This window comes from Homalodisca vitripennis, chromosome 3 (genome assembly GCF_021130785.1).
Source record: "Homalodisca vitripennis isolate AUS2020 chromosome 3, UT_GWSS_2.1, whole genome shotgun sequence".
Taxonomy (NCBI): Eukaryota; Metazoa; Arthropoda; class Insecta; order Hemiptera; family Cicadellidae; genus Homalodisca; species Homalodisca vitripennis.
The window spans coordinates 55,858,503-55,875,705 of record NC_060209.1 but is presented as its reverse complement, the minus strand read 5'-3'; the positions used below and the strand labels follow the sequence as shown (position 1 = coordinate 55,875,705).

Genomic DNA, 17,203 nt, shown 5'->3' with positions numbered 1-17,203 from the left:
TTTCACCGCCTTTAATTGTTAGGTAACCTAAGAAGAGCAGTTTATACATAGAAAATTTGGTTGATGTCAAGAAAAATATTTATGACTAATAGTTTTTATCAGAGCTGAATTAGTTGTTTATTGAATGAAAGATAATTAAGTTGTACAGGTATTTTGATCAAGGCATAAACATTTTTGAAAAATTATATATATATATATATATATATATATATATATATATATATATATATATATAAAAGAATCTAAATAGTTTCAAATTTAAAAAAAAATTCAATACTGCAGATTTTATGTAACAAATTAAAATTAATTGGGCGTCTTAAGTTGCTAACTACAAATATATTTACAGAGTTTCTATGCTTTTAGTTAAAGAAAAGTTTATTTGCAGTTGTTCTTTGCTATGTGTATTCCATGACAACCTCAACTGCACTTTAAGCAGTTCCCACCTTTTTTGAAAGCTATTACAAATAATTATTTTTAGATATTTGACTATCTTTTCCTTTTGCTGTACAGTTCCAACATGTTAAGTTTTAATTAGTAAAATAGTAAGCCCTAAAGGTCTGTTTCAATAACAAATAAAATCTGATAGTTAAGTGTCATAAAAAATACCAAATTTACTGCCTTTAAAATAATTAACTACAAGTAAAACAGAAGAAAATTAAATTATTGAATATCCAATGTGCAAAATATCTCTTAATTGTAATATAGTGTATGACGTCAAAAGTTGACGTCAAAAGTTCATAAACTAAAAAAGAATGTATTGGTAATAATGTTGCCTGATCCTATTTGTGTATATTATACAAAGGATTAAATCAACTCACTGTTCTTCACTGCTAGACTTTTTACAAACAGTTAATTTTAATTTTAAAATTATGTAAGCTTTATTTTTTTACTATACGCTATGTGTTCTTGGGGACACAACAAAAGATTTAATAATGATTGATATGGTGTTGTTTTTCTATCTGTAAGGTTAATTAAATTATTATTTCACTTTGTTTCAATTTGTGCTACAAATATTATAATAGACAATAGGCTTTGTTAATATATTTTTAGTGAAAAGTCAGTCCTAGACTTTTATTTTAATAATTGGGTGAGCAGATACAACTTTTTGAAACAAATTGTTACTTCTTATAAAACTTCGTTTGTAGTATTACAGTTGAATAAAAAAAAACAGTTAATGAAGTGGAGATTTCTGAAAAAGCAAAAGTTTATAAAGACAAAGTCAGCACCAAAATGCATGTGTACTGTTTTGTGGTATAGAAGTCTACAAAATATATGGTTATAACGTTGTTTATAATGTTTCAGTTTCTGAATGTGCCCATGTTTCGGAATGTAACACTAAAGTGTCTAACAGAGATAGCAGGTGTGACAGTGACTAACTACGATGCTATGTTCATCAGCCTCTTCACACAAACAATGGCACAGCTTGAACAGGTGAATCTTTCGTAGTTATTTGTCAATTTTACATTGTGATATAAGACATGTTAACAAACAAATATTTATAATACAACACACTTAATACCATACATTATACTTCAGTTTAAGCTGAGGCGGCTGGCACTTGGCAACTTATAATAATGATTTACAATTTAGATGATTGGATTTGTGAAACATGCTACTAAGTTACCAGTTACAACCCAATGTGAACACTGAGCTTAAAGGAGGTACACATTTGGGAATCAAAGTAGACATATTAACATATTACATGTTCGCTGCCATTGTTAGAGTAATAAAGTGTGTTGTGTTACCAACATCAGACACTACTTAACCCATTGCAGATAACTGGCGAGCTGGGCTCGTCACGCATCGGTCGAGCCTAACGATGACGAGCTCAGGTCGCAAAAGCGGTCTGCTTTTAAGTTTCCCTCCAAATAGTTCTTTTAATGTCTGATAGATCGGGCGATCGTCTTTCACTTGTCAACTAAGAGTGTTTAACAACGGTCTACGTTTAGAGTTTTCAAAAGTTTTATAAATATCCTACAGATCGCAGTTGTATGTCGAAGTTGAAAAATCATTCATATGAGTTTACTCTCTGCTTTTTAGCGCTTCTGATTGGGTGTTTTCCTCAGTTGTTATTATAATACTTTTGAGGTTAGTGATACAACTAAACGACGCAGACGTACATATTGGCGGGTTTAGTCTAGACAATGGCCCGGATGTTGTCATCGCTTCGCCCGAGCCGCTTTATTTAGACTATGATTCAGACATCTTCCCTGCCACCCCGGAACCTTGCTTGCGTGTTATCGTTCCTACATCACGGATACCCCAGCAGGCCTATGTTCCATCTAAACGAATATCTTCACAGCTGAATATTCTAGTATACAATAGCGAGCGATACGATGTGGCGCACCATTGCTGTTTGTTCGGCCGCTGACCATAAATTGATTCGTGCCCGCTGGTGCCCGCACGCCAAAACAATACGATCTGCAAAGGGTTAAGGTAGTAGTATAAGTGTTAATCTTTAACAATACTTTGTTTATTGATAAATGGGTTGTAATGTTTTAATTTAAAAAATTTCAGTTTTTATGTTGTGTTTTTAATATTGTTCCAGATGCTGCCAGTCCAGACAAATATCAGAGAAGCCTATGCAAGAGGTCAAGATGCAGAGCAAAATTTCATTCAAAATTTAGCAATGTTTCTGTGCACATATCTGAAAGAACATGGAAGCCTTGTTGAGAAAAAGGGAATGGCTGATATGCTCTTGTTGGTATGTATACTGCTCATTATTTAACTGGTTTTGTAAAATCTAAAAAACAGGTTTTAAGTATTTTTTGTCTCCAGAAATTTTTTAATTTTAAATTTTTATGTTCACTAATTTAAAAAAAAATTGAGACTGTTAGTTCAAAGCTAAATTAATTTGCTGACTAAATATCGGCTTCACAAACTTAAGACCAGATAAGATAATCTCGTGATTGGAACTATTATAGTCCTCACCCATTAACACTGGGAATCAAGTTAATTTCTTTTCCTGATATTGGCAAATACTCCACTACTGTTCCGATAAGCCCCGGCCAGTTGTTTCTCACTACAACCTTAACTATAGGGTTTTGAGGAAAGAAAATTACCATCTGACAGTTTAGTTTGTTTTTAGTATAGTTCAAGTATTGTATAGTTAATATTATAACATTAAATTGGGTTGTATCTAACTATGTTGGGCAGTTCTATACCCTGATTATAACTAAAATAATCACTTAAAATTTAATTTCTGACTCAATTTGATTTCAATACTACTAAGCCATACATACATAATTACATTGCCACATATCCAACATTTTGAAATTGCGTTAAAAAAGTGTAGCTGTTGTAACAAAATATTAAATACCATCTTAATTACTTATGTGTGTTCAAATTATTGTTGTATTTTAAGTTTAAGATGGTTATACTTATATCTACTAAAATTCTTTACCAGCTTTAAAAATCACATGTTTCTTTGAAAAGAGCCTTGTTATCCACCAGAATGAATATTATACCATTTTTTAACATCTTATGTATGTAATAACAAATTGCAAACCATTAGTAGATTGATTTTTACCAAATGTCTTTTCAAATGACTTGATGGTATGCAAGTTTTATTTATTTATATAGATATTTTCTCAAACCAATTGTTTTTTAGTAATTTAAAATTTATCTTATTTACAAGCTTGATTTTTCAAGCCAGTATCTAGTTCTTTTTCAGTTCAATTCCATTCAAGTACGAGTTCTAAGTAAGTCTCATTGATTGCAATTACTCATTTTCTGGAGACTTAGCATTTTGCTAAACACGTCTCCCATGATATGAAACTATTATACTCTAATTTATATATAGAGCAAGGCAGATAAGGTGTCATAACTGTAGGTCTCTGGCACGAATTTCAAAATTGGCAAATGTAAAGGTGAGGGCTAATTACTCTCTTGTAAAATCATTCACCACTGTCTTTTGTGATTGAAAACAAGTGGTTTAAAAAAGAGTTTATTTTTTATGATTTAAAAAAAAAAAATTTTATGTGCTTTTGAATTGATACAATATTTTTGTAATATTTCACAGAAATTATGGTATTTATAAGAACTTTAAAATATGTATATAACTCACAGATTTGTTAAAAAAATATGTTTTTGTATAATAGTAATAATGCTGGACAAGTTTTTAACTTTCAGTATTAAATACAGTTTTATAACTCTCATGCGAAACTTTTCAGACACATTTAAAATGGCACCCATATGATAATCCCTTTCATTTACTTTTTCAAAATATTAATATTTTTGGGGTATGAAAATGTTATAAATATAATACCCCTGACATCTCTATGTAAAGGAAATTAATTGAAGATTAGTATGCTGATTTTACTATTTTGTTTGGAAAGGTGTAGAAAATACTGTTAGTATATTTTGTAAAACTTTATTTTGTTATATTTTGGTTCACCATTCAAAAAAATGCTGAATACTTTTGTAAAAATAGAAATTTTGCAATTTGTGATTTAAAACATATCTATATATTACATGTTACTTTTCACATTTTTTAGTAAATTTTTATACTCAGACTCGGGATTTCCAGTTTTGGCACACAAAGTACATGCAATCCATGTCAATGTCTATTTTAAATTAAAAAATTGATGAAGTCTATGTGATAAAGAAGACTTTTAATTCACTATGCTATAGTTCTAATTCTTCTTCCATTATATGTTAGGATATCTTTTTTGCTTTACTCTTTGTAAGAGTGTATAAATTTATCATAATATTTTTTAGGAACAAAACCAATTTTTAATGTAACATTTTTCCATGATTTATGAAGGTATGTTTAGGGCTTGTGATTATTAAATGTACCATCATGAAACTCAAGCTGCTGATTTAAAATTAAATTTTATCCAAGTTCCAAACCTATGGCTCAATTTAATCTCTAGATATCCCTCTGGATAGTAGGCTTTGCTAATGTTCCAAATCCCTATCAAATGTATATCAACAATTCTATGGATCTGAATAGCCCAATTGTGGATCTGAAAATTAAGATTTATTCCGAATCCTGATCCACTTCTTTTTAAATGCAATCCTTGTGGTTTTCTATTTAGAATTACCTTGTTTGCAGGCTCTGCAATATTTAGTATTGATATCTGAAGTGGAAGAAGTTGAGATTTTTAAAATCTGCCTGGAATACTGGAATGGACTGGCCGCAGAGCTGTACAGAGAAAACCCATACACAAATCAGACACCTAACTTTGCAAAGTATACCAGTATCTCTGGCCCACGCAGACAGTTCTACGCTCCAGTACTTACTAAGGTAAGTTAGTGCAATATTCAGATGTAAGGTATGACATTCCTTTACAGAGTCAGCCCAGTAAATAGTAGAAATTACTTTTTTTGAAATAATAGTAATTTCCTATATAGAAAGTCTTCACAGAAAGAAAATCATGACTCAGATGTGACTTAAATAGCTTAAAGTACACCCAACATAACAGAAACTATGTAAATTCAGCACCACTTGTTGCATATCATATATCATAAGGTACATGCCAAATATCAGATCTATCTTAGTTTCTTCTCAAGGTATCTAGCAAGCAGAGAGAAGACAACTTGCTAACACGTAGACAGACAGGCAATCATCTTAAGGTAAATCCATAACTCTTTAAAAACTGCCCTACAGAATAACACATGCCAAGAATATGATGCTATTATAAGGGGATTTACAGAGGTTTTATAGAATGGAAATAATAACTAATAATAATTAATAACTATAAACATTCATATAGTACATGTATTCTTGAGTGTTTTTTTTTTGCCTATGCAGCAGTGCAAACACATAAAAAGTACAAACTTTATGTCTAATTGGATGAGTGTTGGCAGTCTTTCATTCAAGAAGCTGGAATAATTTTGATCTCTCTGTCTGATCACACAATGTTTCAAGAATAAACAAACCTATAGACTAAATTTTTCATGAAGTTTCATTTAATTCTATATGGGTAACATTGGTCACGATGATATGCATGTTACTCCTTGAGATTAGGCTGAATGTTAATAAATATTTTTAGATTTGTTTCATGTATAACCATGACGCCAAAGAGAAAATCACAGAATGAATGAATTTTTAAAGAAACTGAGTACAATCATATGACTTAATATGTAACATGGTAACCTAGCTATCCGTAAGATATTACGTGGAATATTTCATCTGTAGACCTTAAATTTTGTATGCAACTTCATTTCTACATAGACAAGGTTGAGCATCATTAAAGCCTGTCACTTGGTAGTATGACACAATATCTCTTTTCTATATGATTGTCTGTCTACCTGTCTGTCCGAAGGATAATCTCAAGTATGAAATGAGCTATAGACTTGAAATTATGCATGCAATGTTAGTGAAGTCTGTCATGTGACATGTGGAATAACGTACTCCCACTTTGTATTATTTACAAACTTTGATAATTTGTTCATTTTGTTAGTCATCTACAGTTTTTCATAAATCTTTCTCATAATATACCACGCAATGAAAATAAACCAGTATTTATTGTAGTGCTAACTCTCAATATATTGGAAGTTTGCCACTAAAGAGTTAAATGCCAATCATTGGTTATGTTAATTATTGACGCATTTTGGATACAACAGTCTGTACTTTTTCGTCTAAACATAAATCTACTGCATTTGTGGATTACTTTTGTAACATTCAGTTTTCTGATGAATCGGCAAACAGAGAATCATATTCATACCTCACAGATCGTTTGAATTGCTAAAATAGAGCTTCATCTAAAACCAGCCAGAAAATTATGTTCATGTATACAATTCAATTGATATTTTAAATTTAAACATGTCCTCTCTCTAATGCATGAAAGGTGGTTTTAACAATTCTAACTAATTATGACTTTTTATCATTCTCTGATTAGTTTGTAAAAAAGAAGATGAAAAAACTATATAAATATGGAACAACCCATATTATGTTAACTATGTTACAGGTTCGTTACATCATGATCTGCCGCATGGCCAAGCCAGAGGAGGTCCTAGTGGTGGAGAATGAAAATGGAGAAGTGGTCAGAGAGTTTATGAAGGACACGGATGCAATAAACTTGTATAAGAATATGAGAGAGACCTTTGTGTATTTGACACATCTTGACTACGAGGATACGGAGAGAGTAATGACTGAAAAATTACAGAACCAAGTGAATGGAACAGAGTGGTCTTGGAAAAACCTTAATACCGTAAGTTCTCAATAAATAATTGTATAAGTCTATACAATTAATTTCAAAAAGTATCATCTTATACCCCTAGGTGGTGGGGTATAATATTTCAACAAGATTAACTGCCTTGAACCTGCTTCAGAAACATCATGAAATACCAAGTTTAGAGTTTGAATTCTTACTCTGAGCTCTTTTCCAATGTTGTATAGAAAACAATTGCCTGATAAAGGGCATTTACCAGTCACAAATAATCACAGATTCCCATAATAAGTCACAGATTTCACAAAAAGTAGTAAACTTCTGCATTGAAGTCGGGATTCTTTGTGTTTCATTTTAGGGAAACAAATTTTGTAACAGTGTAAATTTGTACCATAAAAAAAGTGTATAATTCTACTTGAACATAAAGTTTGTTATTGGTTCAAGGTTGGTTCCATATAGTATATAAAAATTGTCAGTCTAAACAAAGAATTGCTATCCAAATTCTAAATTGGCTTGTCATTGGTTTTGCCAAATTATAACTCTAACCATGGTCTATTGCCTTGTGCATTTTAATGTATTGTAATAAATTTGAAGTCCAACAAATAAATTCTCAGAAATAATTGCTGAAACAGTAAGGTCTTCCTGACCAAGCCCACCATCCTTGTTCGAAGTACACAGGATGTGGACTTTGACTTTCATTGCTCAACAGAGTGGACTAAATACCAAGTGTTTGTTGTAGTTATGTTGGGCCATTGGAAGTATATCGGGAGCCATGCACGAGGAGGATGAGAAGAGATTCCTGGTGACTGTGATCAAGGATCTGCTGGGCCTGTGTGAGCAGAAGAAAGGAAAAGATAATAAGGCCATCATTGCTTCCAACATCATGTATGTTGTTGGCCAGTACCCTCGATTCCTGCGGGCCCACTGGAAGTTCCTCAAGACCGTAGTCAACAAATTGTTTGAGTTTATGCACGGTTTGTGTTTTTTGATAAATGAAACTTTCATCATAAATGTAGGTTACAATAAACTAGATAGGAAAATTGGTTATTTATATTCATAATTATGTACTAAAATGAGCTTAGAATAAACATCCTTCAACATATATGTTACATGCATGACTTTGTCAATGCATATAACATATGTGGGACAACAATAAATTATTCTTGATACTTGATTCTCTATTTGCTTCAATACAGTTTATTTGTAACAATCAAGTTGTTGAAATATGTTGCCCTCACAGAGTAGAGCCATCTTTAGATATCAGATGTTAAACTGTAACAAATGTTTTGATGCAGTTTGTAAACAAGAAAACAAATTATAATCATGTCACTGGCCATTAAAGCCTGAGAAATTCAAGTTAAATTTAATTGGAATTATATTAGGATTGACTAAATAGTGTAAAACAAGAACTTAGGGTATGCAATTATTTTTAACTTGAGTTTAATGCAGTATTATTTGATTCAAGCTCAAATAATTTTTGAAAGCTAACACTTGTGCTTTTACTATTGTACATAGAGAAACATCAGAAACTACACACTACAGTAGTGCCACCACTTCAGTGTTATGTCATGTGGCGTGGACTTTTCTTGCTGTGCGATGTAGGCAGTGTTGATCGCCTTCAATCTATCAGAATGAGACACTTTAGGGGTGATATCATCTTTGTCAGGTTCTTGCGAATGGTTCACAATATGCTACACACGTATATCTTCATTTTCTATCTGCTGATTCCAAGGAAGCTGATTAGCTAGTTACTTTAATTAAGATATACTTTCATTGTCTTCTGCTGATACATTTTCTTTTTGCTTTGGTATGTTAAAAAGTTTGCTCCACGATTTTTGAAGTATTGGATTGTTAACTTTGTCCCAAGCCGTTGCGATAAAAAAAACTGCATCTTTGGTTGTTATTTTTTTCCAGATATTCTGTAACACTCATCCAATTGTCTAGACGTGAAATAACCGTCTGAAGAAGTCTACATCTGTAGATTTTATTCTTCATGGTCTCAAGAGCTGATTGATCTAGGAGCTGTAGTAGTGAGGTCTCATTAGGGGGTAAAAGTATGACTTTAATATCACTACTACACAGCTCGTCCTCGTGGTGTGAAGGTTCGTTGTCGTTCAATAAGACTGCTTTTCGGAGAAGCTTTCTGATTTAAAAAAAATACCTTGACAACAGGGACAAACTCTTTAAAAAAACCATTCCTTTGAAATCTGGCTATTCATCCATGCACCTTTTTTGTTTTGGTACATGGTGGGCAAACAATTATAATTGATGTCTAAAATGTGATTTGAGGGACAAAGAACGATGAAAAACTCGAGTTTGCTTATAAACGTTGACATGAAAAGGATATATTAGGGATTCACTATTTTAACTTAATGGTAAATCATCTAGATGTGTCAGTATAAAAGTGCATTCCCTTATATCACATTGACTTTTATCAGTCAAGATAAAAAAAGTTTCTAGTCATAGTTTGAGTGTTAATTGCACCAGTGTTAGTTTACAGTAATTTACGTTAGTTTAAGCTCAGTTAATTTAGTAACGAGAATTGGACTTCAGCAGTTGTATTAACTTGATATTATACTTTGTCAACCAATAGTTATGGGCAGTATAAATTTGCAAAATATTGTTTTGCTGAAGCAGGATTGTCATGTTTGCAGAAACTCATGACGGTGTACAAGACATGGCTTGTGATACTTTTATCAAGATTGCCTTGAAATGCAAGAGGCACTTTGTCACAGTTCAAGTTGGAGAAGTAATACCTTTCATTGAAGAAATTCTGGGGAGTATCAGCACCATCATTTGTGACCTGCAAACACAACAGGTGAGTAAAATCTTATCAATCAAAAGTTACTAATACTTAAGTTACACACTTTAAGTTATATTACATTTTTGTTCACTTTATGTGGTTCATGTGTTATCACGAAAGAAATAAAGTTTTGTGTATAGGGAGGCGTTTCACAAATCCTCATTTTCACGGAAACGAAACTTATGTGTATTTGACAAAAAATGTTTGTATTCACATTCTCTATCAACCCTGAAAAATTTCGCGCTTTTATCGGAATCGCCCTTGTATATGCATTGTACCACCTTGCAATAGGCATACAAAACTTTTGGATTCCCTGATTGGATACACTTAGACCTCCAAATTCCTTGGTTTGATGGCAGAAGAGATTAGCCACTCCAAACCAAGACCCATGACTCCATGTTAGTGTGTAATTATTATTAATTGCCTGTACTCAACAAACACTGGCGATCGCCGCTGCAATCTCTCTCCCTCCAAAAAGGTGCAGAAATGTGATTTGAGCGGGGAGTTGTCAAGGTTTTTTAAAAGATTGCAGATTTAATGAAATTATTGTTATTATTTAAATGTTATTGTTATTTTATTGTTAAATATTGATAGTTCATTTTATATGCCTTTTCTGCCTCAAAATGTATAAAATGATTAACTTGTTATTATTACATTAATGTTACTGTTACTTTTATCAACATTTTTCATAGTTAATTTACCGCTATAGATAATCCTAGTTCGTAGTTTTTAGTTTATTAAAATTGCTATTACTTAGCAAGGCAAAAATATAGTTTATTGTTGTCAAATGTCGCTTTCTGCTCACAATTTTATATGTAATGATTAAGCTGAAAATAGTGTAATGTTTGTAAAATTGAATTTTCTCTTTTCTGTTGGGTGAAAAATGAATGGTGGAAGATAAAAATGGATGACTGCAAAATAATTCAAAACTTGTAACATGTTAACTGTCAACCACTTTTCCCGCACGCGCCCTGTGAAGTGCATTGGGATCTGTAAGATTTATGTATTGAAATGTTGACTTGAATAAAGAGTTTTGAATTTGAATTTGAAATACATAAATTTGGCAAATACTCTGATGGAGTAAGAGTTTTGAATTTGAATTTGAAATACATAAATTTGGCAAATACTCTGATGGAGTAAGATTGTGATTGTTTCGGGTTACACAATTAATTATCTTTAAAATCGTGTCAGTATCTACCTAAAAGGGAGATACGTAATGACGTGTAATCAGAACTGATATTTTTGTAATCTAAATGTAGAACTTCATATTAAGATTCTACATCAAATTACACTATTTCCACACCTATATCTGTACATTTTAAAAACTAATATAACCAACACTAATTTTATACAACTATTTTTTCATAGCTATCCATGAAAGAAAAATTTTATTTTATACTTAATAAACATTTTAATTACCAAACACTTTTTAATTACTATGAATCTTGTATAAAAAACTGTTATAGTTTCATTGCAAGAAAACGATAATACTATATGAGTAATGGAGCACCTGGTTTTTAACTAGTCTGTAAAGATTTGTTGTGACCAGTGCTGTAATAGTGCTGATTCAAATAAAGGTGGTTATATGATCCAAAGAAACCTCTTAACAGTTTTGTTAAATTACGTAAATTTAACTCATTTTATTGTAGTTAAAATGTACTTAAAGATTGGACATTTCCTCACATCTCTATTAAAACTGTTTGTTTTTTTTTATATATATATATATATATGAGGTTTTTCAAGAAAACCAAATTTTGTTCTTTTGTAGGTCCACACGTTCTACGAAGCAGTTGGACATATGATCAGTGCACAGGCAGATTCCGTACAACAAGAAATGTTAATTGAAAAGTACATGATGTTACCAAACCAATGCTGGGACTCGATCATCAGCCAAGCTTCCAAGGTGAGATCTTCGCTGTTAGGCCTTGTACTAAATTTTAATCCCATTTTGGTTTCAGCAAACCCAGTTATGAAACTGACTCCAGTGCAAATAAACCATATTGAAACTGAGCTTATGAAAATATTCACCCAAGCATTCAAATGTTAATTTGGTATTGATACATAACCATAAATATTGCCAAAAGAAAGGAAAGCCAAGAGTTAGCCTGGTTTTTAATGTTGTTTTGTTATTTTTAATTTTAACAAATGATTGATACTATAACATGTGTATTGTCTCATCACTAATAACTCATTCAAATCATTTTCATTTTATTTAAATAATACAACCAAACATGTTTTAGTACGGATAATTTGCATTGTACTCATCAGCCCATCCCCAAATAGATGTGCTCCAGTGCAACCACATAAACATAAAGTACACATATTTCAAGTCAAATATTGTTGATAAAGTATAAATTCTTTTGTTAATGATTCTGTGGATCTGGATTCAGTTTCAACACATCACTATTGTATAAAAAAAATGAAATAAAAAAAGTTTAACCATTCAAATCCTTTTTTAAATCACACTATAAATGTGTTTTAATTTTAACTATTTGAAATGGTAAAATAAAAATTATGTTTTACTACATTTCCCAAATTCAAAACACTTCATTAATATCATAAAAATGTTAATTGGTTACAATAACAAAGATTCCAACTCATTGATTAAATAAGAAAAGTAATGATTGTAAATTATGTTGACAATAGCCACAAATACAGATAATAGACTAAAATATGATAGTGTATTTGAACTCTCTGTTAAACATTTCCAAAACTTTTTTATTGAACAAGGAGCTCTTATTGGAAAAAGTTATGCTGTACACACTTTCACTTGTACAATATTCTCCTTTTTTGAGATGGATCACGTTGAACAAGCAACACAGTGTAGTCTTGACTAGGCTAAATTCATCTCCTACCTTGAGAAAACATCTATCTATTCCCAATGGAAAAATTGATAGATCACAACAAATCAGATTCAGATTATGATTTGGTTTAGCAATAATACCTATGGAAACCTATGAGGAATTTCCATGTGTTTTCTGTGTGTTATTGATAAAATATTTGGTTTATTTATTGAATTTGTGTCTATTTTCACCAACGTGTGTTTTCTAAATTTGAACTTAATAGACTTTTAGTTTTTTTTTTTTTTTGACAAAATAATGACACATAAGTCTCAGAACATCTGGTGGTATCCATCCAAAAATCAGTTTTTGAACTATTGCAGTAAAATAAATAGACTATTATCCAATAATTTAAAATTTAATAACAATAATTGTTGTATAACTAAAACAATTAGTAGCAACTACTATCTAACATGATGTCTGTGTTACTAGAATGTGGATGTCCTGAAGGAACCAGATGCTGTCAAACAGCTCATCAGCATCCTCAAGACAAATATAAAAGCTTGTAAAGCGTTGGGCCATGCTTATGTTAATCAGGTAAGTGAATTTTTGTATAGTTACCACAGCTGGCACAAGCTACATGACTTGTTCAACATGTACACATTTGTTAGGCTTATATCATGCAACATATCAAACCAGCTGAATGTGGAAGTGTTGAATGAGTAGACTATTTGTGTAGATCCCTGCTCTGCAGCGTCATGACAAGATAAGAACATTTCAAAACATCTAATTTCAAATTGTGCATGTGGAAAATGTCCAGTTTTTAATCTTGAATGTTGTAAAAAGATTTAGTTTCATAGTGTAAAGTTTCAAAATCTAAAGTGTGTCTAATAGTTTATATTGAACAACCATCTATTTTAACAGCAGTCTTTTTGTACTTCTCTCTCTATGAGACAATAAATATTTTTGGTACTTTGGTACTGTCAAAAAAGAATTTAGAACGTGTTTGTCCGTAAAGAGTTAAGCAGAATTTGGTTTACAGTTACAGACTTAGTTCTGTGTTTGCAAGGAGTTCAAGTATTGTGTTACAGAACATTGATGCAGCAGAAGAAGCTAAATATTTAGGCGTTACAATCAATGAAGGCCTCGCATGGAACTTGCATATTGACAACCTTTCTAAGAAGTTGAGTTCAGGACTTTATCTTATTCGGAGAGTAAAATCAATAAGTGACATCAGCACTGCAACTATTGCGTATTTCACCCTTTTTGAAACTCATCTTTGCTATGGAATCTTGGTCTGGGGTAATTTCAGTGCAGCAAATATTCATAGGTTGTCAGTCTTACAGAAAAAATGTGTCAGAGTTCTAGTGGAGTTGCAGAGCAGCTTTTGCAAGACTTTCAATCCTGACTGTGGTGTCATTATATATCTTTGAAACAATTATGTATGCACATAAGAAGAACTTGATAAGATGTAATGATTTACACCAATACAACACTCGCTGTGCTGCTGACTTTGCACTTCCAGATTATCGTACAGCCCGTTACGAAGAGAAACCATCCTACATGGGGGCGTAGCTGTTTAACTGTATACCTGCGGATATGAAAACACAAGATAATCTTAAGACAGAGCTAAAAAATGGCTTTTTAAACATTCTTTTTATTCTATTGAATGTTTGAACTGGAGAACTTTGAACCATCATTATGATTAACTTTAACTTACCTAACAAGACCATATGATTACTATATTATGACACTTTGTTTTTATTGACGCTTTTGTAATTCTCTATGAATTGTACAAAACTATATTGTCTATAGACTCATCATTTTGTTGTTGTCTAACTAGTGCTTAGCAAAATACTTCACTTTCCTTAGGATGTGAAGTATTAATTGGAACAGGAACAAAAAATTGGTCAAGTATAGTCAAACCTTCTTGAAAAGTAGTCATTCATCTCTTTGTTCATAAACGTCAGCTGAAACATTACATTCCAAGATTCTGTCAGTATTCTCTCTGTATTCTATAAGGTCTAGGAAGTTGAAGGAAATTTTTAAATAACTGTTTAGTTGATAGTTTAGAAAATCATAAATTTGATAATATTTGTCATAATTTAATATTTTTTTGCTTAAATGTTTGAATTTTGGAAATGAATATACTTAATTGGAAAAAATATTAGGCAAAAATTTATATAAATTGTAACTCAGCCTTTAGTTTGGGGGATTCGTCGCTTAGCCACCGCCCATGCGAGGGCTAACGGTCTCACACAAATATACAATATTATAGCTTATGGTGTGTCTGGTGATCCCAGGCAGCGATTAAGAACCCCCTTTCACCCACAAATGAACTAAATGCGGACCTAAACACGAGACTCGCGCAGTAGCGGTACTGGCTGTATGACCAGCGAGTATCGGCACTGTGTAATTCTGCTTGAGTAAAGTACTAAACAAGGTTTTTCCTCTGCTGTTAATGTTATAACATTGTTTTATTTTATTATATTAAAAGATTTAGTATCTACAAATAAAATTATTGAAATATTTTTCAGCTGGGAAGAATATGCCTTGACATGTTGAATTTGTACAAAGTGATGAGTTCATACATCTTGTCTGCAATAACAATAAATGGAGAAGGTGTTACCAAACAACCCCTCATCAAGAGCATGCGGGTTGTAAAAAAAGAAATTTTAAGATTGCTCTCAGATTGGATTGAGAGATCAAACGACCATGCCATTGTAAGTACAATTTTAAAGTGTACATAGCACTATTTTATGTGTAAGTTTTTATGTAATGTAATAATAAAATGAATTTATGTAATTTGTAATTCTAAAATGTGTTTTCACAGATTTTTTATCGAAAAAAAAAATATATTAGTTTGTTTTGGAATAAGGTTCAGATCATTAAAATTGCCAGATTTAAACAAATATTAAAAATTATAGCAGAAAATAAAATAAAAACGACTATGACATGAAAGTAGACAACAACCATTTATAAGTTATTATTACACAAAACCACATTTAAATTCAAACACAGAACTACGTACACACTGAGGTGTTGCAATGACATGCTATGGTCAATCCTTTTGTGTCACAGCATCTACATAGTAGACAGAATGGAAAATGCATCAATTGCTGTCCATTGTAGAGGATCCGTATTTTGTTTTTCATTGATTCCTTTTTTGTTTTAACTAATCATTTAGTTTATGGCATTCTCTGTGAACCAAACCATAGATTTTTATTGATTTATCTCTTTCACTGTTTCCTAGTAGTGCTATTATTTCTGAAGTAGGTTTGTTGGACAAAATGGCTTTTTGTCCTCTTTTTTTGTTGTATTTTGATACTATGTTAGCATAGAATGTATTATATATGATTTTTAATTAGTGTTGCATAGTTATTTGGAGGCTTGCTTAATACTTTCTAGGAAGCATATAACACTTAAGCCTGATCAGTTCCAAGGACTGGCAAGGAAGATATATTTTCAATCCTGTACATTATACTTAATTCTCCCCAGGTATTACGCAAGCCCTAGTGGATAACTTACCTAACACATAACTGCAATCTCAAGTTAAAATAAACAAAGCATACCAGAGGATTGTTACATGCGTAAGTCAGGAATCAGTACAGCTAACCATGTTGTGTTTCAATGCCATGTATACTATATCTAAAACATGCACTTAATAATACCAAAACGGTAATTATTAAAACTGAATTATAGAAAACAGGTCACAATAGGCAGACACTAAACTATCAGCCTCACAGAACACAGTTATAACATTCATATTAACAAAATGAAATATTGATATAAGGAATATTAACATATTGAAATAAAATAACCCAGAAATATTTTGTATTAACATATAAAAATGGTGAAATGGAATGAGTGAAATTAATAAAACATCTCAGCAGGATGGATGCATGTTAAAATTTATGATATATTGTTGTAGGTGCTGGAAAGTTTCATCCCACCTTTACTGGATGCTGTGCTATTGGACTACAACCAGTGCTCTGTACCCGCAGTTCGGGAACCAGAAGTTCTGCTAGCCATGTCCACCATAGTCAACAAACTGGAGTGTGACATCACCAATGAAGTTCCAAAAATCTTCGATGCTGTGTTTGAGTGTACATTAGAGATGATCAATAAGGACTTTGAGGAATATCCCGAACATAGAACTTACTTTTTTCTTTTACTACAGGTTTGCCATACTCATTTCATAGTTTTTATTGCCATATTTGTTATTTTCCTATCGTTGAGTGTGTGAGGTGTTTGAATCATATGGTTTATAAGTATAAATCTACAAAATGTTGATTATAGATATATATATGGTAAGTCAGAAATTATTATTTATTTTAAATCATCTTATTTTAATCTGAATATACTTATTAATATACTCAGTGTTACAGGGTGCCCGAAAAGAGACTTGTAACCAACCTCTATGTAATATTTATATTTATTTTACATCACACTCTGAAACAAAGATATGCTTTAGTGCTCTTTTCAAAACTTACTTTAGAATGCAT

General features: G+C 31.6%; 1 protein-coding gene across 1 annotated transcript in view; it reads left to right on the top strand.

Moving 5' to 3' along the window:
- The window catches only part of LOC124356901 (exportin-1), a 58,164-nt gene that overhangs the window by 18,806 nt on the left and 22,155 nt on the right, over window positions 1–17,203 (top strand). The window contains exons 9-18 of the mRNA XM_046808191.1: window positions 1,303–1,431; window positions 2,549–2,704; window positions 5,057–5,248; window positions 6,915–7,157; window positions 7,855–8,089; window positions 9,770–9,933; window positions 11,687–11,821; window positions 13,191–13,295; window positions 15,236–15,421; window positions 16,630–16,878. Coding sequence (XP_046664147.1) covers window positions 1,303–1,431; window positions 2,549–2,704; window positions 5,057–5,248; window positions 6,915–7,157; window positions 7,855–8,089; window positions 9,770–9,933; window positions 11,687–11,821; window positions 13,191–13,295; window positions 15,236–15,421; window positions 16,630–16,878 — 1,794 coding nt within the window. The remainder of the gene's footprint in view (window positions 1–1,302; window positions 1,432–2,548; window positions 2,705–5,056; window positions 5,249–6,914; window positions 7,158–7,854; window positions 8,090–9,769; window positions 9,934–11,686; window positions 11,822–13,190; window positions 13,296–15,235; window positions 15,422–16,629; window positions 16,879–17,203) is intronic.